The sequence below is a fragment of the Scyliorhinus canicula genome, chromosome 17, assembly GCF_902713615.1.
Source record: "Scyliorhinus canicula chromosome 17, sScyCan1.1, whole genome shotgun sequence".
Taxonomy (NCBI): Eukaryota; Metazoa; Chordata; class Chondrichthyes; order Carcharhiniformes; family Scyliorhinidae; genus Scyliorhinus; species Scyliorhinus canicula.
Window position 1 is genome coordinate 63881390 of NC_052162.1, and position 25779 is coordinate 63907168.

Sequence of the window (25779 nt, forward strand, 5' to 3'; positions counted from 1 at the left end):
CTCCCTGAACTTGCTCGAACCATGCACCCTCATTAGGTGAAGAGATGAGTTTGTGACGTTCTGCTAGGTTTCTAAAAATGCTAAGTTGAAAACGGCGATTCAAAGTACTCGTTGGTCCACATTGGCAACAATTTCATGTGCTGATTTCTTGCTCTGAGGAAGTGACTGACATCCATTTAACCTTCCTCTGTAACTGCATGGAGGGGTGGGGGAGGGGGATAATGGTTATTCGGCACATGGGGGATTGCAGGCAATGTCCCATATTGTTCCAATCCATTGGTGCTACGTGCAAGATATTCTAATTATGTTCCTAATACATGAATGGTTCTGTCTTGTTACTGTGTCTTCATCCTTCAGCAAGGTCTGTTTGGCGTATGTCTATCACAATGACCTGGATATCACGGTCAACATCAAAATGATGGCAATCGTTGCTGACCTTGAAAAAAGCTTTCCCTAGAATTTTTTGTAACATGTGCAGTTATCACCAAGCCAGACAATAGCTTCCGCAATAGCTAAATAGAGCCCTCCACTGAAATTTGTCAGGGGGAGCCTTCAATGGAAAGCTGTCTTCAATGATGTGAGTCATTGACGTTCATCACAGCTGCAGTCCACGTTCCCTGAAAGGCCCCGCCTGTGCCGATTTGCTGCACAAAGGACTTGGCCAGTGAAGAAACGATTGAGAAATACTCAGTGTTGGCATGGCAGGTTGAAATGAGGTTGACGGGCTGAGGGATCTTAGATGAGGAAATATTTTTTAAAAATCTAGTGATCACTGTAGTTTGGATTCTACTTTTCCTTCTGTTCATTTAATTCTGGTGCCCACTTCAGGGATTCTCCAATGCCAGAAACAGTGATGCCATCAAGCAGGCTAATATCAGCCAATCACATTGATGGATTCTCACAGACTGCAAACTAGGAAGCAAAAAGAACTGATTTTCCTTCACCTTTTAATCATTTTACAAAGTACAAAATAAAGATTGTGACATGGAATTGAAATATCAGAAACAAATTTGAAGAAATATTTTTGACCTGTTAAAAATCTATGATTTCTTTTATAATTTTCCTTAACATTCCACAAATATAAAATTAGTTTTTCAAGGCCAGGCAAGATGCACAGTAATTATAAGTTAGTACATTGTCAAAACTCACATACACCTAATTCCACAAGGCACACACTCTTTTTTACAGCAGTGTCAGTAGTGGAAAAAGTGGATGCTCTGGTCAAATCAGTGATTTCTAAATGATTTCGACTTGAAAGGACTTCAACAGCACACCATATGAAGGTGTGATGAATCATTGATAGTGACTTATGGATATTCATGTTTAATTGTGCATGTACAGTCCATATGACAGTAATGACAGCAGTTACTGACAGTTCTGCGACTCATTAAAACTGTAAAATCGAGGTCAACATATCTTTTATTGAGCCCCCTAAAACACTAAAATGGTTGCCATTTGTCATTGAGGTCTGTATTCACTATAAACACTGAATACAAAATTATTCATAATTTATGTGGACTGAGGTTTTTAAAAATGCTTTAAATAATCAGCCAGGAAACTATTTGTAGAAACCTAAATTCATTTTCTCCAGCATATTTAAAGTAGAGGCTATCGTCAACATTCCTACCAAAAATATGTGATGCGGAGATGCGGGCGTTGGACTGGGGTGGGCACGGTAAGAAGTCTTACAACACCAGATCAAAGTCCAACAGGTTTATTTCGAATCACTAACTTTCGGAACGCAGCTCCTACCTCAGGTGAATGAAGAACTGGATTCCATAGACAAATTCAATGTTGCAAGATGATTCTTTGAATGCGAGTCTTTGCAGGTAATTAAGTCTTTACAGATCCAGACAGTATGACTGGAGAGAGGGATGATCACAGGTTAAAGAGGTGTGAATTGTCTCAAGCCATTACAGTTGGTAGGATTTTGCAAGCCCAGGTCAGATGGTGGGGGGGTGAATGTAATGCAACATGAATCCAAGGTCCCGTTTGAGGCCGTACTCATGTGTGTGGAACTTGGCTATCAGTTTCTGCTCGGCGATTCTGTGTTATTGCGCGTCCTGAAGGCCGCCTTGGAGAATGCTTACCCGAAGATCAGAGCCTCAATGCCCTTGACTGCTGAAGTGTTCCCCGACTGGAAGGGAACATTCCTGCCTGGCGATTGTCACGCAATGCCCGTTCATCCGTTGTCGCAGCGTCTGCATTGTCTCGCCTATGTACCAAGCCTCACCTGCACATGGCACAGGGTGTAATCCTGAGATTGCAACCCTAGAGGTCCTGTTTTCTAACTTACTACCTATCTTAGTACTAAGTACTACATAACTTCCTAAATTTCCCCTGCAGGACTTCATCACTCTTACTGCCTATGTCACTAGTACCAATGTGTATCAGTACCTCTGGCTGTTCACCCTCCCCTTCAGAAAGCCCTGTGCCCATTCAGAGACATCCTTGACCCTGATACCAAGAAGGCGAACATACCATCCTGGAGTTTCTTTCACGGCCACAGAAGTGCCTATCTGTGCCCCTGACTATCGAGTCCCCTATAACTACTGCTCTTCATTTTGATCCTCCATGCCGAACAACAGAGCCAGCCATAGTGCTACCGCTCTGGCAGCTGTTGTTGTTTTTCCCTGGTAGGTCATCCCCCTAGTCCACCCCGAAATCCGGGTACAGGTCTTCTGTGAGCCATCTTGGTGGCTGCAGTGAATGTGCGGTAAGTGGAGCGCTTAAAAATAGCTCCAGCTGTTTAGTGCTAATTCTAGCTCCAGCAGTTACCATAAGATATAGGAGCATAATTAGGCAATTTGGCCCATCGGGTCTGCTCTGCCATTCGATCATTGCTGATATGTTTCTTATCTCCATTCCTCTGCCTTCTCCCTGTAACCCCAGATCCCTTATCAATCAAGAACATAGATATCTCTGTCTTAAAGACACTCAATGATTTGGCCTCCACATCTTTCTGCGGCAATGAGTTACACAGATTACCACCCTCTGGCTGAAGACATTCCACCTCATCTAAGTTTTAAAGGATCAGCCCTTCAGTCTGAGGCTGTGCTGTCGGGTTCTAGTCTCTCCTACTAGTGGAAACATCTCCACATCCGCTCTATCTGGGCCTCTCAGAATTCTGTAAATTTCAATGAGATCCCCCCTCAGCCTTCTAAATTCTGAGTACAGACGCAGAGTCCTCAACCACTCCTCATATGGCGAGCCTTTCATTTTGAGGATAATTGTTGTGAACATCCTCTGGACCCCCTCCAAGGTCAGCACATCCTTCCTTAGATGCAGGGCCCAAAACTGCTCACAATATTCCAAATGGGGTCTGAACAGAGCCTTACACAGCCTCTCCTAAACGGAGAATTCCAGCCATAAATTCCAATGATTTGATAGAAAGTGATGATATTTCTGTTTTAGTGTTAAATATAAACATGGAGAGGAAGAATTCAGTTTCCTCTATTAACTGTGACCATACTATTTTTAAGCACTGCAAGAGAATGGAGTGCCACCTCCATAAGCTCTGCAACAATGTATAGTTTCTAATGTAAGAGCCACTGCCAAAAAGAGAATTTAAGAAACTTGGTTTAAAGTGAATAGATTAATGGTTAGCATTGTTGCTTCACAGCACCAGGGACCCGGCCTCAATTCCCAGCTTGGATCACTGTCTGTGCGGAGTTTGCACGTTCTCCCCGTGTCTGCGTGGGCTTCCTCCAGGAGTTTCCTCCTACAAAGTCCCGAAAGACGTGCTTGTTAGGTCAATTGGACATTCTGAATTCTCCCTCCGTGTACCCGAACAAATGCTGTAGTGTGGCGACCAGGGGATTTTCAAACTAACTTAATTGCAGTAAGCCTACTTGTGACACTAATAAAGATTATTATTATTAAGGCCATTGTTACTATGATACTGACTGGAATTTTTTATCATAATTCAATGCATTTCTATGGTCACCCTCTGGGCTGTTGGGGGTTTGGAATATGGATGTCAGCAGGCAATTTTGCAGCCAAGACTGATCCTGCCCCTGCCTGGTATCCACACACATGCACTTCCTGACAGGAATCAACAGATCGTAAATTAGGAAACCTTGCGGAATGATTTCCGGTGGCAGCCATGGAGTGAGTGGTCGCAGCAGGGCAGCTCCGGCTCAAAGTAATTGGTTTTGGCATTTTCTACCCATTAGTGCGTAGTTTCGGCAAAAATGTGGAGCCGAAGGTGTAGGAGAAGAGGTACTCCCATGGATTGGCATTTCTACTGGCTATCAGACCCGGCAGAAGACAGTGAAGGACGTGGCTAAGGAGTTGGGGGTCACCTGTGGTGCAGCACCAGTTTCGAGAATGGTGGAGGAGGAATAGTCGCCGTCAGTGGGAAAGCTTCAGATGGAGCAATTGCTGAGCTTCACCAAGGAGGATGAAGGCAGCAGATGAAAGAGATGCACTGTGACTGGTCGAGGGCGATTGAGGGAATGGTGGCACCTCTTCGCGGGTTGTTGGATCGGGTGGAAAAGTACCTCTAAACACGAGGTACGACGATACACGAGGTGGAGAAGGTGGTGTCCAACCCCAGACCGTATTGTGTCTTTGGAAACGGAGGTGGGGATCCTGGCGGATCAATGCAAGTCACTGCGGTCGAAGGTGGAGGAGCAGGAGAACCGGTCCAGACAACAGAATTTGTGGTTGTGGGTCTGCTGGATGGTGTGGAGGGAATGAAAGCCACAAAGTGCGTTTTGAGAATGCTGGCCAGGTTGGTGGGGAAGAAGGTCTTGGATAAGGCCCCAGAGGTGGATCAGGCCAATGGACACTTGAGGCAGAAGCCAAGAACAGGGGAGCCACCATGGCTAGTGATTGCGCGGATGCATAATTTCTTGGACAAGGAGAAGATTCTCAGATGGGCCAGGGCAAAGCGAGTTTGTGAATGGGACGGTAATTGAGTCTGAATTTACCAGGACATTGGCAGGAGCTGGCAAAAAGGCAAATGAGATTCAACAAGGCCAAAGCGGTGTTGCAGACGACGGATTCGATTGGGGGCTGTACCCATATCCAGACTCTGGGTAAGGAGTACTATTTTGAGACTCCGGAGGAGATGAATGATTTTATAAAGGACCATAAGTTTGAGGAGAACAAGAGGCAGCATGGAGGCGCAGTGGTTAACACTACTGCCTCAACAGACCTGAGGTCCCAGGTTCAATTGCGGCTCTGGGTCATTGTCCGTGTGGAATTTGCACATTCTCCCAGTGTTTGCATGGGTTTCACCCCCACAACCCAAAGATGTGCAGGGTAGGTGGATTGGTCACGCTAAATTGCCCCTTAATTGGAAAAAATTAATTGGGTACTCTAAATTTATTTTTTCTAAGTTGGGAGAGAACTGAGGAGCGGTGTGAGATGGAGGTTGTGTGTTAATGCTGTTTTGTGTGCCGAAGGGAGGGGATCTTTAGAAGCTGTAAGTTTGTAAGGGGGATGGCGCATTGCTCCCCCCACCCCCCCCCCCCAATATTTTGTTTTTTGGGAGGAGGTAGTTTATGAATTTTGGTGTTTTTTTAATGCAAGGGGTATGTTGGATGGGACCCTTTGGGTGGTGTTGACGGTTTTGTCGTTATTCAAGGTGGTTAGGGGCCGGTTGCGCAGGTTTAGGAGGAACTGGTGGGGGAAGGAGTGGGAGGGTGTGCAGTGTTTTTTCAGACTGGAGTTGCCACGCTAGCAAGCAATGCTAGTGAATGAAGTGAGGTGTGGGAGGAGGTCGCGTGGGATGGCCAGGTTGGGGGAGAGGAGGGATGTGGCAGGTTGGAGGTTGAACACGGTCATGAGCGGAGAGGGGAGCCATCTTGCTTGGGCCCGGTTGAGAGTGGGATTGGGTGAGGCAGAACCGATGGGGGACAATGATGAACGATACAGGAGGGTGCCCATTTTGTTGAGCAAAAAAACTGGGTTTGTGGGAGAGCCAGGGAGGTTTGACAACCGGGGCGGGGTTGGTTTGTGATGATGAGGGGAACGTTAGAGGAGACACCGGTAGTGTTAGTCAATGTATGCGCACCTAATTGGGACAATGCGGGGTTTGTCAAGAGGTTACAGGGGGCGATTCCAGACTTGGATATGCACCAGTCGATCATGGGAGGGGATTTCAATTGTGTAATGGAGCCGAAGGTGGACCAGTCGAGCCCCAAGTCAATGAGAAGGTCGAGGATGACGAAGGAGCTGTGATGGTTTATGGAGTGTATGGGGATGGTGAATCCGTGGAGGTTTAGGAATCCGGGTGGGAGGGATTATTGCTTTCCGCAAGTATATAAGGTGTACTCCTGAATCAATTTTTTTTGTGGTGAGCCGGATGGAGGTGGTAGGGGTGGAGTATGTGGGAATTGTGATTTCAGACTATGTATCATATTGGCTAGATGTCAGGCTTAGTTTGTGGTAGGTGCCGTGCCAGGATGGACGGTGGATTGGGGAATTCTGGCGGATAAGGCGTTTTGTGAAAAGGTGAGACTGGTGATTAGGAATTATGTGGCACTTAATCAGAATGGAGGTGTCGTTTTGGGAAGCTTTGAAGACGCGGTTCGTGGTGGGATCATTTTGTTTAAGGCTGATAGGGATAGGAGGAGGAAGGTAAAGCACAGGAGGCTGTTGGGCAAGATAGTCAAGGTGGATAGGAGATACTCAGGGAGGGGGGTGACATGCAGGAGTTATTGGCAGAGAGGAAGAAGTTGCAGGGGCAGGTTGATGACGGACAAGGCGGGAGGAAACTGTGGAGGGCGAGGAGGGGCACATTGAGTATGGAGAGAAGGCAAGTCATATGTTGGCCCACCAATTGCGGTGGCAGGCAGCGTCCAGGGAGATTTTAAGAGTGAGGGTGAAAAGGGGGAGGTGGCGTCGGAGCCGGAAAAGATAAATTAGATGTTCAGGGGATATTACGAGAAGTTGTATAAGGCCGAGCCGGCGGGAGAGGTGAGGGATATGGAATGGTTTCTGGACAGATTGGATTTCCCAGACCTGGTGAAAGAGAAGAGACAGGCATTGGAGGAACCATTGGGCTGAGGGAAGTGATGGATAGTATCCGGGGAATGCAGTCGGGGAAGGCCCCGGGCTTGATGGTTTTCCGGCAGAGTTTTATAAGCTGTTTTGGGACAGAGTTGGCCCCCCATTTGTTGGGGATGTTCACTGAGGCAGCGGAGAGGAGGGATTATTGCGGATAGGAGGGGACCATGTCACAGGCGCTGATTTCTTTTGATCCCAAAAAAGGGAAAGGATCAATCGGGAGTGTGGGTCGTACAGGCCTATCTCTTTGGTAAACTACTGGTGAAGATGTTGGTGTATAGGATGGAGGGGTACATACCAGAGGTGGTCTCCAAGGATCAAACAGGCTTTGTGAAGGGTAGACAGCTCTCTAGGAACATTAGGAGGCTGTTAATTGTAGTTATGACTCCTTCAGGAGGGGCGGGCACAGGAGGTCATTAAATCTATGGATGTGGAGAAGGCCTTTGAATAGATAGAGTGGAGGTACCTGTTTGAAATTCTGGGAAGGTTTGGGCCAAAGTTTGTGGTGTGGGTGCGCCTTTTGTGTGCATCCCTGGTGGCAAGCGTATGTAAGAATGAAACCAGTTCAGCGTATTTTGGATTGCACAGGGAACGATGCAGGGGTGCCCACTGTCGCCAATGTTATTTGCGCTGGCAATCGTGCCCTCGGCGATGGCGACAGATTGTGAGGGGGAGTGGTGGGGTGGGGGGGGTGGGGGGGGGGGGGCAGCAGGGAGCACTGGATGTCATTGTACACAGACGACCTGCTGTTCTTCGTGACGGATCCGCTGAAGCGTATGGGCAGAATCATGGGCCTGTTGGAGAGATTTGTGGCCTTCTCCGGGTATAAGCTGAATATAGGGAACAGCGAAGTGTTTCCAGTGAATGTGACAGGGTGGGGGGAGGGGCAGTTTTGGGGCACTACCGTTTAAGATGGTGAGAGAGAGGTTTAGGTATTTGGGGATTCAGGTAACTCATGAGTGGGCCACGATGCGTAGGTGGAACGTGACGGGGTTAGTGGAGGATGTGAAAGGGGATCTCAAGAGGTGGGATACTTTGCATTTGACATTGGCAGGGAGGGTGCAGGTGGTAAAGATGAATGTACTGCCAAGGTTACTATTTGACTTTCAGACCCTCCACACCTTTCTCCCTAAGGACTTCTTCCAGAGGGTGGAGGCGCTGATCTCGGAGTTTATATGGGTGGGGGGGGTACCGAGGATGAAGAGGGCTCTGTTACAGCGGCAGAGACAGAAAGGGGAGGTTGGCGCTCCCGAACCTGATATATTATTACTGGGCTGATGGAGAAGGTGAGGTGTTGGTGTGGGGTGGGGGGGAACACAGGCAGAGTGGATCAGGCTGGAGGAGGAGTCCTTCTAGTCTGAGGGCCCTGGTGATGGCCCCATTGCCTTTAGCGGGGAATCGAGTGGTGCTGTCGTTGATCAGGATATGGAATCAGTTGAGCAGGCATTTCAAACTAGAGAGAATGTTATTGCTGACGTCACTGTGTGGGAACCATAGGTTTAAGCCGGTGGGGATGGCCGGGATGTATGGAAAGTGGAGGCAGGGTTGGAGCAGGTTAGGGATATATTCTTGGAGGGGAAGTTTGTGGGACTGGATTAGTTGCAGGAGAGGTTTGAGCTGCTGAGGGGCAGTGAGTTTAGGCATATGCAGGTGCGGGACTTTGCGCAAAAGGAGTGGTGGACGTTTTCCAGGCTACCGGAGTACACGTTGTTTGGAGCAATTGCTGCTTCCTGACGACTTGGGGGAGGATAGAATTAGGGATATATACGGGTGGTTGGAGGAGCAGGGTGGGACACAGGTGGGAGGATAAAGCGTAAGTGGGAGGAGGAGTTGGGGTGGGAAATAGGTTAGGGGCTCTAGTGTGAGGCGATGAGGCGGGTGAACTCTACCTCCTCCTGCACGGGGTGAGCTTGATTCAGTTTAAGGTGGTGCATAGAGTACACATGACTCGGGCGCAGGTGATTGGTTTCTTCCAGGGAGTGACCGATGGGTGTGAGAAGTGCAGACGGGGGCTGGCAAATCATGCTCACGTGCTCTGGGGCTGCGAGAAGCTGGCGAGCTTTTGGGAGGTGGTGTTTGGGATGCTGTCCAGGATAGCGGAGTTGGAGGTTAGGCCGGACCCTATAGTGTGATCTTTGGAGTCTCGGAGGTGCCGGAGCTGCTGGAGGGGAAGGGGGCCGATGCGGCCTTCGCCTCTCTAATTGCCCGGCGAAGAATCTTTATGGAAGGCGGCCTGGCTGAGGGACACGTACGATTTCCTCCGGCTGGAGGAGATCAAGTTCGAGTTGAGGAGGTCAGAGGAGGGTTTTGAGGAATGCTGGAGGCCAGTTCTGATGTTATTTAAGGAGTTGTTCATCCTGGGGTCGGGGGAATAAAGAGGGAAAAACTGTACAAACTTTTGATTTTGCTTTGATGGACTGTATTTTGTCAATGTTGTATATGTTTGGAATAAAATATTTATTTTTTTTAAAAAGGAAACCTGGCGGAATCTTCTCTTCCTTGGGACACAGGCACTGAGGCCTGTTGTACTGATCCAATAGTCAAGCTGAGATCAGTTAGTTCAATACTAGGAATTAAACCTGGGGCCATCCTTACTCAGTAACTCACCATCTTTATGAACTGAGCTGTCAGGGCAGCTAAAATCTCTCTCTGACATGTGCATTTCTTTGCAACTAATGAATGCAAACAATAGATCTTCTCATCTTCTTTAGTGACAATTAGTAATTCTTAGAAATGTTAAGCTCCGATGGTAACTATGGAAGTCAAGGAGGAATCCGGAAAAGAGAGTCACAAGTGGTTTATTTTTAACCCTTGGTTTAGGAAAAATATATACAGGTAACAGTTTAACACCCAACCGATACCATTCTGGAACCCCATCTCCTCCCTGGGCCGGGTTGCATCATGTAGAATTACTAAGTCTGCTCATGGATCACCGCCCCGCAGCAGGGGAGCTTGTACTCCACAAAGCTTATGGGAGATTAATTGGGTCGTCCCCATTGGCGGGAGGCAGGGGGGGGGGGGGTTTATAACAATAACTCCTGTATGATAAGAACAAGGAAGCTTCTTCGATTCCAAGTTAATTGTGTTCAGTAATCCCTTCTCCCACAACAAAACAGCGCTACCTGTATCTCCTTTATATATTGGTGCAGTGTATTAAACAATAAGTGCAATCTATTAAACAATTAAAACCCCAATTCCAACTTGCACTATGGAACATTAACTCTTTCCTAACAAGGGAGCTGTACATTATCAGTGAGTTTGATGTAAACAGAAGCTAGGCACTTGCTATGCACAATATTTATCACGTGAGGTGGGTTTCTTTGAGCAAACCTTTGTCAATGTCACTTGTCATCTGCTGTTTGCTGGTGTTCACTCATTTGCTAAACGTTGTAATCAACTGATATAAATGTTCTGTGGATCAGGATTTGGCCACTGGAAGGTTTTTTTTCATAAAGTGTGAGACCATGTGGCGACCTTCCCATCAGTTGGACTTCCTTTCAGGAAATCAACGCACACTTAGAAAATGATCCAAATTTTGTGGGAGTAAGTTAAACACTGATAGTTCAAAATGATGTGCATATATATGTATGTATATTATTTATGCGGATTTTTTAAAATCCTTTGATGAGAAGAATCCTTCCCATGACTACCTCAGACTGAGACCATCGGGGGACCTGAGTATTCTGTCAAATTTTCTGTATCACTTCTATCTAAATTATGTGGGTACATTTCTCTGAGACACCCCCCCCCCCCCCCCCCACCTGCCTTGTCTGCCAAAAGTTTGGTGGAAGAGCCATGATAACCCCAGATTGCCATTTGTTCAGTTCTCCAGGGCTTCCAAGGCCCATGGATAAACAGGAACTGGGGAATAGCGCCCCCTATGCATTGGTGAAGCTTCAGCAAACGTTGTGACCTTCCTGCTTCGATATTTTTCAGGCGGAGTTCCTTAACAGAGAGCAGTACTATGAATGAACTTCCCATTCCCAAACCTGTGAACACAGGCAGCATGACTCTTCCAGCTGCATCGAAGACATCCACCATGAGCAAAAGCAAAATGCAAACTGCTTTAGACAACGTATGGCAATACACTCGTTATGTTTTACTTGTTGCTAGTACGTAGGTATAGCTAGTAAGGCTGCATCATTTGGCCACCCCAGTTTTTTTTTCAATGTAGCTGATTAGCCATTTCAGAAAATATTAAGAGACAACCACGTAAACTAACTGTGGAATTAATGGCCAATGGCGTTTGCAGAGATCGGTCCTGGTTCTGTATAGTTCAAATTTTGATGAATAATCTAGGGGTTTCAAATGCTGAGAGGCTCAGATATAACCAAACTACAATACACAAAACTACAATACATAGCTTCCAAATGAACAAACCTCAGTCAAGGGAGAATAATTATTTTCCACAGACATTAGTGGAAATGGGGATTGAACTCTCAGGAAAATCAGTTGGGTGGATTAACCCCTTCAAAGGCGACCTAAATAAATATGATTGGGAATAAATTGAAAGTTACAAGGATTGATATAGAGCAGTGTTTTGTTGACCATGATCAGAAATAAACTAACATGCCTTATCATGAAATATGAGGAAAGGAAAATGCTGCCTCTAAATAACAGTTTGGTATTTCTACCTGGAAAGCAAAAAAGGTGAGGGACAAGTGTTGAATCTCACGTTTGAACTTGTAGCTCCTTCAGAAGATAAAGTACATGGAAAGAGTTGAATGTATATGGGCATTGGAAGTAATGAGCTGGATGTGATTAATGGATTTTATAATGCATACTTTCTCAACAAATCAGTCATTAAGTGGTATAATATTCATATGATGGTGGTACTGTATTAGATATAAAAAATAAAATAACTACATATATAATATAACTATATAAAACAACTATATAGCTCAAGCTACTCGGATATAATTCTAAAGCTTATGGAATGCTTTAATCTTTTCGTCAGGAACCTCACACAGAAAAACACAGCAGAGTTTCAGTGGGTGAAAATGTTTCCGAGGACGTGTTTAAAAAGAGTTCAAAAAGCATTCTGAAGCCCACAGGTGAGCTTTGGCACATCAATGTCTCTTGAACTTAATTCAATCTAAAGTTTATTTAAAGCATTTTGAAGATGTTCCACACCCCACCGTACCAAAGGGGAGTCTAGAAGCTTCCTGAGAAGGAGGAAAATTCAATCCATGCCACATTTGTGCGCATAAAAATGCCAGTTTCAGAGAAAACCTCGCAGGCACATAAATATAGATCATTTTGTCACATGGCAAAAGATAATGCATGGCACAAGGGAGACTAAGGAATGTTCAATCTCTCACCAGCATTGAATTAACTGTTCTTGGTGATGGAAGGGTGGGGGAACTAGACGTGGCCTCTGAATCCCTTGTCCAATATAGAGAAAAATCAGCCAAGGTTCCTGATCCTGATTGATATCCAGCCGCCTACACTGATAAATGCTTTTGATCATCAAGCTTGGCTGTAAATCTTCACCATGATAGCATTTCCTGCCGAAAGTCACTCATTAACAATAGACCTTTGATAAGGTGTTATAGTGGCAGTCATGGACCATGGAACCACAATCAAATATCAGCCATATTAGTCATGTCACGGTGTGAGAACTGGGGAGGTGGCCATCAGTGGAGAATGAGATTGAATCTTAAAAAGGCGGAGGGTGCGATTCAGTGGAAATAAATCCAAGTCCGCTTTCGGGCGTATTTGGTGGGGTGTTTCACAGCGGCAATGTCAAGACTCACCCTTCTAATTAACACCCTCCCACCACCAACCTTTTCCTGGTCCCCCATGGCAAGGCCTCCCAGGCCTGGCACCTGGGCACCTTGGTACTTCCAGTCTGGTGCCATGGCAGTGCCACCACGGTTCCTTGGCAGTGCCAGTGTTGTGCTGCCAGGGTGTCAGGCTGGTGGTGCCTGGGTGCCAAGGGGAGTGCCAAGGTACTACCCTGCCCTGACTCCGACTGTCCGGGGGTCTCTACTGGCCTGTTAGACCCCGCGTGTTGCCATCACGTGTGGTCCACGTATGTGAAACCAATACTAAATGATGCCCAGTTGAGGTTGCGCAGGCGCGATCATTGACTCCCGGACGGCGAATAAATGCGGTGATTGGGTATTAAATTAGCCTAACAGCTTACTTAAATATCATTATTTGGCGTGATCTAGATTGCACCGGGCAGAGTGCGTCGGGTGACTCGCGATCAGCATGAAGCCCGATTTGGGGCTCTCACTGGATTCACCCGTTGAACCGGGTGCAACACTGCAGCTGAATCACGCCCAGAATCTCACTCTCAAAAATATTTTTAAAAAGTCACAACTCTCAAAAGAATAAGCAATGTTTGTGTGCTCCACCAGAGATGTAAACCCAGACCAATATGCTGACTTCAGCTGCCATTCACAATGCAGTGATTTTAGCCAGGGCTTCAATTGGGGTTCTACCTTGATTTGTGCATCGGCATTTTCTTAACTAATCACAGAATGCCTTTGGCAAAAGCTATTGTTGCTCTCCAGTTGCTTGTTTATCTGTGTGCACATTGTGAAATATGAGACTATCATTTACCCACACAATCACATGAATAGCTGTATTTAATAGTGTACATTTAAGTGTACATGGTGTTTCAGGTATGTGGGCTGTTTTTTGCTGAGATTTGGTTAACAGAGGCTGTCTAACCAGTGTCTCCATCAAAATTCAGTGTCAACCTCTGTCAAGCTCCATAAAATTAAGATATAGAGGCATCCACCAGGTGCAATTTTACCCCAATCTGTGCTTTTGAAATAATTATTTTATATTTAAATCCCCTGTTAGATTATAGTAAATCTGTGATGGATCTTCGCGTATCGGATTCTACGAACACAGGTGATTCCATGGGAGACCGTAGTCATTCAGTTCCAGGTCTCAATGTGGAGCAGGTCTGTATGTGTATGTTTACATGTGAACTTTTTACGCTGCATCTAATTCAGTGATCACCACCTTCCACTTTCAGAACATTGCTTACTTACACCTCTCCCTCTCCTTTGCCATTGCTGAGATCTTTGTTACCATCAGAAACAAGTTTCTCCCCGCTCAAGCTCACATTCAGAAATATTGTTGGGAAATAAACTAAACACAACAGGGCTGAATTGTAAACTGGTAAACCTACAGATGAACAGTGTAAGATATTGAATAGGTATTTGAGGAAATATAAAACCAGTGCATTCCTCTAAAATGCAGAAGCTCCACTTGCACAGTTAAACACCCAAAGTTAATAGAATTGAGTGACGAGAGTCAAAATCAAACTAAAAGAAAAGTCTAAGACAATTGGAAGAGGTAGAAAAAGAAACCGAGGGATACAAAGCAAGTAATAAAAAGAGGATATAAGAATAATATGCAATAGATATAAAAGCTAAGAGCAAAAGTTTGTATCAGTATATTAAAAGAAAGGAATTGGGAATGTGAACCTTTGAAAACAAATGCAGGTGAGCCATGAATGAACAATAGGAAATGTCACTCTTAATTTAATACTTTGGTATCTGTTTTCAGTAGGGGAAGAAATTATTAGCAACAATATGCGTGCATGGAATTGGAGGTAACTTTGAAACATTGGCTGGTATTTCATTGGAAGGTAGAAGACAGAGAGTAGCGAGACGGGTTATGATTGATGGAATATGACAACTGGTGTCCCCAAAGAATCTCCACAACGGCTTCAGCTTTTTGCCATACATATCAACGATGTATGGATAAATAGCAAATTGTATTTTGAAGTTTGCAGATTACACCAAGTTAGGAAACACAGTAGGCGATATTCTCTGGCCTCCCCCGTCTGGCGTGTTACTCGGTAGCCCGCCCTGGTCCCACTACTGTCATTGGGATTTCCCATTGAATTCATCCCATTCTGACAGGAGACCCTGCAGCAGGGGTGCGCCAGCAGTAGGACCGGAAAATCACGCCCCGTGGACAGGTGTACGATCTCGCCCAGTATGCTTTGTAAATGGGAGCAGATAGTTGCAAAGGATTCAAAGCGGATGTCCTCACACTTGTCCACATTGAACACTATCTGCCACAGTTCTTCCCACTCACTGAATTAGTTCAGAAGTTGGATTGGCTGATCTAATTGAGGTGTTAAAACTGATAAAGGATACAATATGGTAGATACAGAGAAGCTATTTCCTTTGGTAGGGCTACGTGGAACAAGAGGGAATAATCATCAAATTTGAGTTAGACCTTTCAGTAGTGAAATCCAGAAACACAAAGAGTGGTAGAAACCTGGAATATTCTCCCCCAAAAGTCTAGCTGAATAATTGAAATTTTCCAAAGGTGGGTAAATTGAGTGAGGCATGGCTTAGCCGTGGTTTAGTGGCAGGAACAGGCTTAAAGAGGCTGAATGAACTAGTTCTTCCATGTAAATGGAAGATTCGAGTTCAGTGGAGTGTGAACACAAAGCCTTCTGAAACCTTCATTTGCACTTTGAATGGAGCGTCAGGTTAGGCTCTGCTTGTCAAATCGCTCTCCTCTGAATAAGTCAACCAAACACCAGAATTAGGAGCAACAGCAAACCAAGCCTACTCCGCCATTCCATATGATCATAACTGATCTTGGCCTTCAATTCCATTTTTCTGCCTATTCCCAATATCTATTTATTCCCTGAGAGACCTAAAATCTGTCTATCACAGCCTTAAATATAGACAGTGAAGGACCATCCGCGATACCCTGGCATAGAGAATTCCAAAGATTCACAGCCCTTTGAGTGAAAGAATTTCTCCTCATCTCAGCCCAACATGATTGCCCCTTATCCTGACACTGTGTCCCCGCGTTCTACCTTCCCCAGCCAGCAAAAACAACCCCTCGGTGCCTACACTGTCAAGCTCCTTGAGAATCTTGTATGTTTCAGTGGGATACCCTCTTGTTCTTCTAAATTTCAGAGACTATAGGCCCAATTTATTCAGCCTCCCATAAAGGACATCCCAGGGAACACTGAAGCTACCTTTATTCGTACCATATCATAGCATGTTGGCACAAGGATTGCCAAAGCAGTGGACCAACAGTTAATGGCAGCAGTTCAAGATGCTGAATTGTGCTTTTCATATGTGTTACTTCGAAGAAGAAACCAAGCTTAGTGCTGCTTGCTTTCCTAAAGAGAGATGGTGGTAGTGCAAGGTCACTGTAGAGCACTCGGACTGTCTGATTGCTGAAAACTATGAGAAGTGGACAGATAACGTTTTTGTGAATTTGGAAGAAGTAAGCCACAGCATGTTACAGAAGCAAATGATCCACATTGGGTTTTACTGCTCTAATCCTTGTAATTTCTGCCTTTTGACAGGAGGAGGAGGAAGAGGACATTGATAAATTGGTGAAAATTCACCGGCTGGCAAGTGCTCGCCAAAGCCTCAAAAGTGGCAATTCTGTCGTAAGTGACTCAGCAAAATACTGTAATATAATTCCTCATCCATAAGGTGCATGCATAGAAACCAATATAAGCTAAATTTATTGCTCGTTCATAGTCCGAACAGGGAGAAAATCTAGCCCATAGTACCATTGTGAACATAGATGCTTCACCAAGATGTTCCACTATCGGGCTGTATTTGCTGGTACAGGCTGATTGAAATGATACTGGAGCTCTCTCCACGGGCGAAACCTTACCAAATTTTTTCAAAGGGTCAGGTCCCGACTGAAAACTGGGTCAGATTTCCAGCTGCACAGACATTTTCTCTCATGAGCCTCTGAGTAAAATAAAATCAGATTTTACGGCATCACTTAGACGGGGCGGGAACCTGATAGAACTAGCAAGGCCGGCTCCACACAGTTAGTTCACGTCCATCAACATGCTCCACAGATAGCACCCACTCTGACCCCCACCCCCCTTAGATAATAGGAACCCCCCTGGGCTCCCAAGAGTGCCTCCTCCTGATACTGCCCCTTGACAGGTTGGCAGTGCTGGGGTGTGGGGGAACAGTGGCTGTGTCTCCGAGGGATCCTCTCAACTGAATCTCATCTTTCAAAACCTGTTGTGAGGTTTGAATCTTCAGTGGGGGGGGGGGGGGGGGGGGGGGGGGGGTTTGCTGTGGCAAGGTGGCTGGCTAATAATATAAAATTTATTGAAATCCATAAAAATGAGGTTCTTGCCCTTTGTTGGCATGAACCTCCTGATGTCATCGGTGAGGGGTGTGGATAAATGGGTAATGGGATCTCTCTGAGAGAATTGTGTTTCTCTATTCTCTCGGGATTTGCTGCCCGCATCACTGACTGCGAATCCGGGCTGAAAATCACTACCCCCCCCCCCCCCCCCCCCCCCCCGATGTGTCATAGTATGATGATAAATTCTTGTGACATGTCTTATTTTGTGTTTTTCTTTCTCAAGCCGAGTTAATCAAATGGCCAATGCCCTTCTCGGCCTCCATTATATCCTAATCCAGCAGATCTTGGTTTGATTTCATTTCAGTGCTCTGACTTGTGTCCTTTGTATCTCCTGAGACTGGGACTAAATGGTGTGGGAAAAGCAACTGAATCTGCCCATGAAAGTTGCTGTTTTATTTCTGTTGGCAAAAGTATTACTTGTTGCTTTCAAGGTCACTCCAGTTCTTGTTTTAGCATTTATTGAGTCGTTCACTCTGGGGAGAAATGCATATTTCCTTTGTTCCCGCCTCCTTTTTTATTATAAATTGTTTTTATTAAGGCGTTTATATATACATCAAAAACAACCAAAAGCAAGAAGAGAACAAACAGAAAATTTCATAACAAATGAACAACCACACCCCACCCACTCTGCCAACTTTTTTAACTGCCAAGTCTCCCCCCATCCGTTTCCCTGCTTACTTAACTATCCTGGAAGAAATCAATAAACGGCTTCCATCTCTGGACAAACTCACCCCCCACAGACCCTCTCAAGGCGAACTTGATTTTTTTTCCAGCATAAGGAATTCTGCGAGGTCGCTCACCCCCCCCCCCCCCCCCCCCCCCCTGTGTTCGGCAGCTCCAAGTTCCCCCATCCCAACATGATCCGTCTCCGGGCCATGAGAGACATAAAGGGCAAAATGTCAGCCACTCTCACCCACTGGACTCCCGGGTCTGCCGACACTGCAAAAATTGCCAATTCTGGACTCTGGACCACCTTCACCCTCAGCACCTCGGACATCACGTCAGCGCACCCGTGCCAAAATCCCTTCGGTTTCAGACAGGCCCAAAGCATGTGGACATGGTTTCAGATACCTAAAACTCGCCCCCACTACTTTAAACAGCAGCTCGTTCAGCCTCCTTTCCTGCCCCCTCACCTGGATCGGAAAGACCTCGCTCTTCCCCATGTTCAACTTATACCCAGAGAACCGATGGAATTCCACCAAAGTGTCCATGATCCCTCCAATACTTTCCAATGGCTCCATATGTAGAGCAACAGTTTGTCCGCATGTAGAAAGACCCTATGCTCCACCATCTCCCACACTATCCCCTGCCAACCCCTTGACGCTCTAAGCGTCATTGCCAGTGGCTCTATCACCAAGACAAAGAGCAATGGGGAGAGTGGGCATCTCTGCCTCGTCCTACGATGTAGCCTAAAATACCCCAAACTCACCCCAAATTGAATGAGGCTAAGCCTAGCGCACAAAGAGGGTGCATTCACCCTTCTCAGACCTTCTCCATAATCCAGCCTCCAGCACCCTCCCCAGCTCCTCCTACCACTTCTGCTCAACTTCTCCTATTGGGGCACCCTCCTAGTGTACTAATTCTTTATAAATCTCCGACACCCTGCCCTCACCACCCCTGTTCTCCATGGGGCTTTCCCCACCCACACAAACCCCAAGATCAGTGTATTGATCTTACGCAAGCTGCCGCCGCTTGATACAACAACCGGACCCAATCCACAAACTTCTGCCCGCACCCAAACCGCTCAAGCACCTCCCACAAATATTCCCGTTCCACCCGATCAAAGGTCTTCTCTGCGTCCATAGCGACCGCCACCTCCACATTCCATCTCTCCGAGGGCATCATTATGAATTTCAACAAACGCCTAACATTAACTGACAGATGCCTCCCCTTTACGAACACAATCTGGTCTTCCCCTATCAACCAACAGACAGTCCTCAATCCGCGGGGCCAAGATCTTTGCCAACAACTTGGCATCTACTTTCAGCAGTGATTTTGGGCGGTAGGACCCACAATGCTCTGGATCCATGCCCATCTTCAAGATTGAAGATATTGAGGCCTGCGATAACTTGGTGGGAGGGGGGGGGGGAAATCCCCCTTCTCCCCCCTTCTCCCCCCTTCTCCCTCGCCTCATTAAATGCCCTTGGGACCCCAGGTCTCCCAAAACCCTTTTATAGAATTCGACCGGAAAACCCTGCCTGCATTGCCCCCATGTCGTCCATCACTTCCATCAGTCCAATGGTGCTCCCAGCCCTCCCCACCTTCGGGAACTCCAACCCATAAAGGAATCGCCGCATTCCCTCCCCTCCCAGGTCGGGGGCTCCAATTTATAAAGCCTCCTGTACAACTCTTCAAATACCCCATTCACCTCCACCGGGTCCAATACCACTCCACCCTTGCCATCCTTTACCCTTCCAAACTCCCTCACCGCTTCCTGAGTTGGTGGGCCAGCATCCTACTGATTTCTCCCCGTATTCATACACTGCTCCCTCACCGCAGCTGCCCTACTGTCTTCCCCGTGGATACGAGTCCGAACTCCATCTGAAGCTTTTGCCTCTCCTTCAACAATCCTGCCTCCGAGTGCCTCCTGTCTATCCGCAGAATCTCGTCCACCAACTTGACATCTCTGCTAGCCCCTCCTTCTCCCTCTGTGCCTGCATCGATATAAACTCCCTCCTAATCACTGCCTTGATTGCCTCCCACAGCATGGCAGCCGAGACCTCACCTGTATCGTTGAGTTCCACACACCTCCTCATCCGCTAACAGCCCTAACACCCTAACACCAGCCTCCACACTGCGGGCACTGCCCCCCCCCCCCCCCCCCCCCCCCCCCGGTCCGGCATCTTCACCAACACTCGCCTCATAAACTCCACATAGTCCCAGTTTGGAGCATAACATTTACCAGGACCATTGGCATCCCCTCCAGCTTCCCACTGACCATCACAAACCTTCCCCCTGAATCTGCTACTATATTCCCCACTTCAAATGCTAAACATTTATTTACCAGCACCGCCACCCCCCCTTCCACGTCTTCATTTCTAATCCCAAATGGAAACTTGCCCTACGCATCCTTTCCTTAGCCTTGTCTGATCCCTAATCTGTAAATGTGATTCTTGTAAAAAGGCCACGTCCGCCTTCAAGCTCATCGGGTGAGTGAAAACACGCAACCATTTAACTGGCCCATTCAGCTCCTTCACATTCCATGTGACCAGCTTAGTCAGAGCGCACCCCACTCCGCCTCATTTGCCGATCAACCATAACCCTTCTTAGGCCCGGGCCCAGCCCATGCCACGCGACCATCCCGGCCCTCCCTCGGATGTCCACCATCACCACTCCCTCCCATGCTAATCCACAGCAACACCTTTGACAGCAGTCCCCCTCCCACCTTTCCCTTAAACAAATCAACTACCCCATCCCTCTCTGGTTCACTGACCACCTGATCACCCTCCACTGCGCCCGCGTTAACTAGCACTCCCAGCTAGCCTGGAAGCCCCCGCCTATAGCGCCTAAGCCTCCTATCCCCCGCTGATTCTCCCCTCCCCGGCCGCCGCGTTCGCACATCTCACAAACAACAATACAACAGGAAAAAAAAGGTGCACTTACCCTCAATCGCAACAAAACATCGCGAAGGAGAAAGGATCTCAGTAAACAACAAAAAAGAAATATATAGGAAAAAAACGGACAGAAAAAGCACCCATCTCCTCACACCACCTCCACAGTTTAATGTCCTCCTTCTCCTGCCAGTCCATTGTCTCTTTAAAAACTCCATCCCCTCCCTTGGTGTTCCAAAATAATGTTCTCGGCTATGAAAAGCTACCCAGAAGCGAGGCGGGTACAACATCCCAAACTTCACCTCCTTTTTAAAGAAGGCAGTCTTCATCCGATTAAACGCTCCTCTCCTCTTCACCAGGTCCGCGCCTAGGTCTTGGTACACCTGAAGCTCGCTCCCCTCAAGTGCATCTCCTCGTCTGCCTCGCCCAACTTAATATTTTCTCCATTGTCCAGGAACCGGTGAAGACGCACCACCATTACCCTCGGCGGCTCATTCGCCTGCAGCTTTCTCATCAGCGCCCTGTGCACTCGGTCGACCTCCAGGGGCCGGTCAAGGGCCCTCTCCCCTATCAACGTCTCCAACATCTTGGCTACATACACACCAGTGTCCATTCCCTCGATGCCTTCAAGCATCCCCACGATTCTTAGGTTCTGCCTCCGGGAGCGGTTCTCCAAGTCCTCCACCTTCTCAGTTAACCGCTTCTGAGTCTCCTGCATTACACCTATTTCAGCTAACAACAAGGTGAGCTGCTCCTCATGCTCCCCCACCACTTCCTTCACTTTCCGAAAAGGCTGGCCCTGGGACTCCAGCCTCTGCTACACACAGTCAATTCCCGCTTTTAACGGTTCCACCGCCTTTGCTAGGTCCTCCTGGGCCTCCCTCCTGAACTTTTCAGTTTAAAAAGTCCACCAGTTGGTCCATTGACCATTGGACAGGCAAGGCAAACCCTTTACCCTCCGCCATCTTAACATGTGTCGCATGAATATTCTCCTGCTCCAACTGCTCCCTTTCAACCCGCTTCTGCTCCGTGGATCCACCCACCAGTGGAGTCAAACTTCTCTCCAGTCACCCCTACATCTTTTTCCATAAAACATCCACTCTACAAACAGGGAAATTGTCCAAAGATCTGCCTCGAGCAGGAGCTGCCAAATGTGCGACCACTCACACCATGGCCTCCACCGGAAGTCTCGTTCCCGCCTCTCCTGAAAGCACTGATTCCTTGCTCGGGTATGATTCCAGTGAGTGTCAGTTACTACAGCGGTCTTTACTCAAATACAATCTTTGATTCTGAAAAGTTTGGTCCATCCTCTCAAAACATTCATGCATGTACATCCTCAACAGGGGTCACCGGGTGGCTACCAGGAACAGAAATGCCATCAAATTGCCCTCAAAAGCTCAGGGCCAGTCAATCCAATTGGACTGGTCTTATTATCATCAGCTAACTTAGCAAAGCTTGAGGTTTGAACCCCTGGATCTCAATGTTCTGTTTGGCTCCACTACTCACTGGATAAACTCACTAACCATTCAGGGAGAAAAATGTTATTGTTTAAAGAAATCATCAACATACGATTCTCAAAATGAACCTGTTCCCATTAGCTGCCTAATGTCTATTTCCTCTATCCAGGTCTGTTAACTCCAGAGTAAGCAAATATTTTGACATAACGTTTAACTTATTTTGATGCATCTCTTATTACACTGTTCCATGTGTTAAGCCAACTTTTTCTGATCATAAATGTCACTTCTCTAATATTTTGGCATACCTATACCCAAGTAAATAAAATGAGATTATTTTTCTCTATTAAATCTATACCATAATCTGTATGTTATGGTGATACTGAATATCATAAGTGGTAGATGATTCCTCAACCCTGGCATTCATCACCTTGGAGAGCATAAAACATTCCACCAATTCCTTACCTGAAGAAAAATAGTTTGAAGCCTCTTAGGAAATGGTATTGACTCTTTTAAGTACATTTGTTATCATTCAAGGGATATGGGCTTCATTGCCCATCCCTAATTTCCCTTCAGGAGGTGATGGTGAGCTGCATTCTTGAGCCGCTGCTTAAGGGAGGGAGGTCTAGGATTTTGAGCCAGCTACAGTGAAGGAACAGCAACATATTTCCAAGTCAGGATGGTGAATGGCTTGGAGGGAACTTGTCAGGTGGTGGTGTTCCTATGTGTCTGCTTCTTCTATTCTAGATGGTAGTGGTCATGGGTTTGGAAGGTGCTGCCTCAGGAGCCTAGGTGAGTTCCTGCATGCATCTTGTAGATGGTGAATATATTAAGATTACATGAATGATATTGAGGATCCCTCATTATAAATTGCATGAAATCAATTTAATAAACTGGGATTTGTAGTTTGCTCTGTTAATTAACTTTCAGACTAAAATTACAGCACTTTCCTTTCAGAGTACAATAGGCAGCATGACCAGCATCTACAGTGAGGCCGGTGACTATGGCAATGTCACAGTTACTGGGGAAATCATCTTCCTTCTGAATTATGATCAAAAGAAACAAGGACTTAATGTACATGTGAAGGAATGTCGTAATCTGGCTTATGGAGATGAGAACAAGAAGAAGTCAAGCCCGTAAGTGTGCCTGTTTCTAAAAAAAATACTCTGCATATTGAAGCAAATACACCTCATGTAAATTTGACAGCAAAATGCAGGCCATTGTTCAGTTGAAGGGTTTGTCATTAAAGGTTTGAGTTAAATAATTTCTCATGGGCTGGAGATTAGTGGATAGCGTATTCCACTGCAAATATTCAATGAATTGAATATTTTATGATGTTTACTTGAAGGTTAGCACATACGTTGGATGCTGGGTTCACATAATAATGTCAAAACCCTAATTCTGGCAGTGTGTTGAGCTATTCAGAGCATGTTGTTGCTCATTCTGGGTGAGTGTGCTTAACACTCAATTTGGCTCTGTTTCTTGTTTTAAGCTCTGGAGTCGGCAGGTGCCGTTAAGACACCGCCACAGGCTTCAAGGTGAAGTTCAAAGCAATAAAACCGTACACCAATTAGTAAGTCCAAACAACTAGAGTTTATTATAATACAATTATAATAACTACCCATGCACACGCTAAAAGGATTAAACTTACTCCTACCGCTAAACAACTAATACTTATCTCGAAGGAACTGCTGGGTCAGGGAACAAGGCCTCTTGCTCTGCTCTGGTCTGCAGACTTCAGATTGTTATCAATTGAAAAGGGGGTCAGGAGTGCCTATTTCGAGTAGCGGTCGTCGTTAGGCACTTACTTGTTGGTGGCTGCTGCTCGACGGCTGGAGTAGGAGACAGGAGCCAGGAGACAGGAGACTGAACCATGTGTGGGACCTTTCTTTTATAGGCCCCAGGAGGTCCGCGCCCCTTTGGGCAAGCAAACTGCTTGCTTTCCAACATGTCCATTTTCCCTGCATTCCTTGCAATCTTCCATTTTGTGTTGGGCAGTAGCCACCCCAGGTGGCTACAATGTTAATGGCGTGCAAAGACTGCATAATGGGTTAGTAAGGATTTGTCTCTACAGAAAAAATTGAACTAAAAGTTAATTTTGGATATGTAACACCGATACAGTTACTGGAACAAATTTGATTCATTCCTCTTTATGGATATTAGCTGGGTGTGATTATATAATAAAATGATCCCTCTACTCTGCAGCAACACTACATGCTTCAGCAGTCTCACAACCCCTCCAACTGTACCAATCTGATCTGCTTTTCAGTACACCTATCAGTTAACCTTTGACATCTCTAAGTGTAATTGTTTATTATAAGTCCCCTTTAATTTATCCGTATATCCAAAATCCGAACACCTTTTTTGAATCACATCAACCTTTTGTGCAAGAAGACATGTTGTTTGCCTGCACTGTTTACCTTGCAGTGTTTGTGGTGAATATGTCAAAAATAAACTCATTACAGGTGCCCTGTATTTATTATTGAGTGACACTTATTACTTTTCTAGTCATTTTATTTCCTTTAGACTAAAGTTAGCCTAGGCTATTTTAATGTATGTTTATATGCAGTTTCGAAAAAGCAAAATTATCTGAAATCCAAAATGCAATTGCCCCCAAGGGCTTCAGATAAAGGATACTCAACCTGTCTTGCTAAATTAAAGATAGTTCTGCGCTGTTCGATCATGCTAAATCGCTGGCTTTTAAAGCAGACCAAGCAGGCCAGCAGCACGGTTCGATTCTCGTACCAGCCTCCCCGGACAGGCGCCGGAATGTGGCGACTAGGGGCTTTTCACAGTAACTTCATTGAAGTCTACTCGTGACAATAAGCGATTTTCATTTCATTTCATTCATGCTCACATAGGGTCCTTGAAATCAGGAGAAAAATTAGATTTAATCCCATCAGCTGGGGCTAGATTTTGAATTTATATTCCAGAACTCAAATAACACTGAATTAATTGGCCAAAAGGTTCCCTCCAAGGTACCTTAAGAATAGTTATAGATCCTATTTAAGACATTGGATTCTTGAATTATTAGTTCTTTGTTCGAACTAAAGGAAAGTGATAGGAGAGAGAATGGAAGGAATTTAAGCCAATCATAGAATCCTACAGTGCAGAAGGAGGCCATTCAGCACATCGAGTCTGCACCGACCCTTCGAAAGACCACCCACTTTTAATGGGACAATGGGATAGCACCAGCACCAGGTGGAACACGATCAGTTCCAGGAAAAACAGTGCTGGATACATCGGGTCCATGATTGGCAGTCATGAGGTTCACACGCTAATGCACTTAAACAGTCCTTCGCCCACACACACTGTCCCAACCAACAAGATGGCTTGAAGGAAAGCACTGCCACGGTTTAGGGACGCATAGTTGGAATCCCTCCTGGACGTGATGGAGGAGGAGCGGATGACCCTTTACCCCTGCCCGTGAGGAAGGCGCAAGGCGCCGCCCTTCGCCATCCCTGGATGCAGGTGGCATAGGCATTCAGTGCCGTGGACAATGTCGCCTGGATTGGCATGCAGTGCCGGAAGAAACTCCACGATTTTCTCAGGGTGGCGAGGGTGAGTTGGCTGCTCCGTGCCCCTGGCACTAACTCCCCCTCCCCCCACACACACACACACACACACCCGTAACC

The 25779-nt window shown here is 46.3% G+C and overlaps 1 protein-coding gene across 6 annotated transcripts in view; it reads left to right on the forward strand.

Annotated features, from left to right (window-relative positions):
* sytl4 (synaptotagmin-like 4) overlaps positions 1–25779 on the forward strand; it is a 132549-nt gene that overhangs the window by 84303 nt on the left and 22467 nt on the right. For all 6 annotated transcript variants that reach the window (XM_038775374.1, XM_038775370.1, XM_038775371.1 and 3 more), the window contains 5 exons: positions 10954–11092; positions 11975–12071; positions 13834–13937; positions 16325–16411; positions 23102–23280. In XM_038775374.1, coding sequence (XP_038631302.1) covers positions 10954–11092; positions 11975–12071; positions 13834–13937; positions 16325–16411; positions 23102–23280 — 606 coding nt within the window. The remainder of the gene's footprint in view (positions 1–10953; positions 11093–11974; positions 12072–13833; positions 13938–16324; positions 16412–23101; positions 23281–25779) is intronic.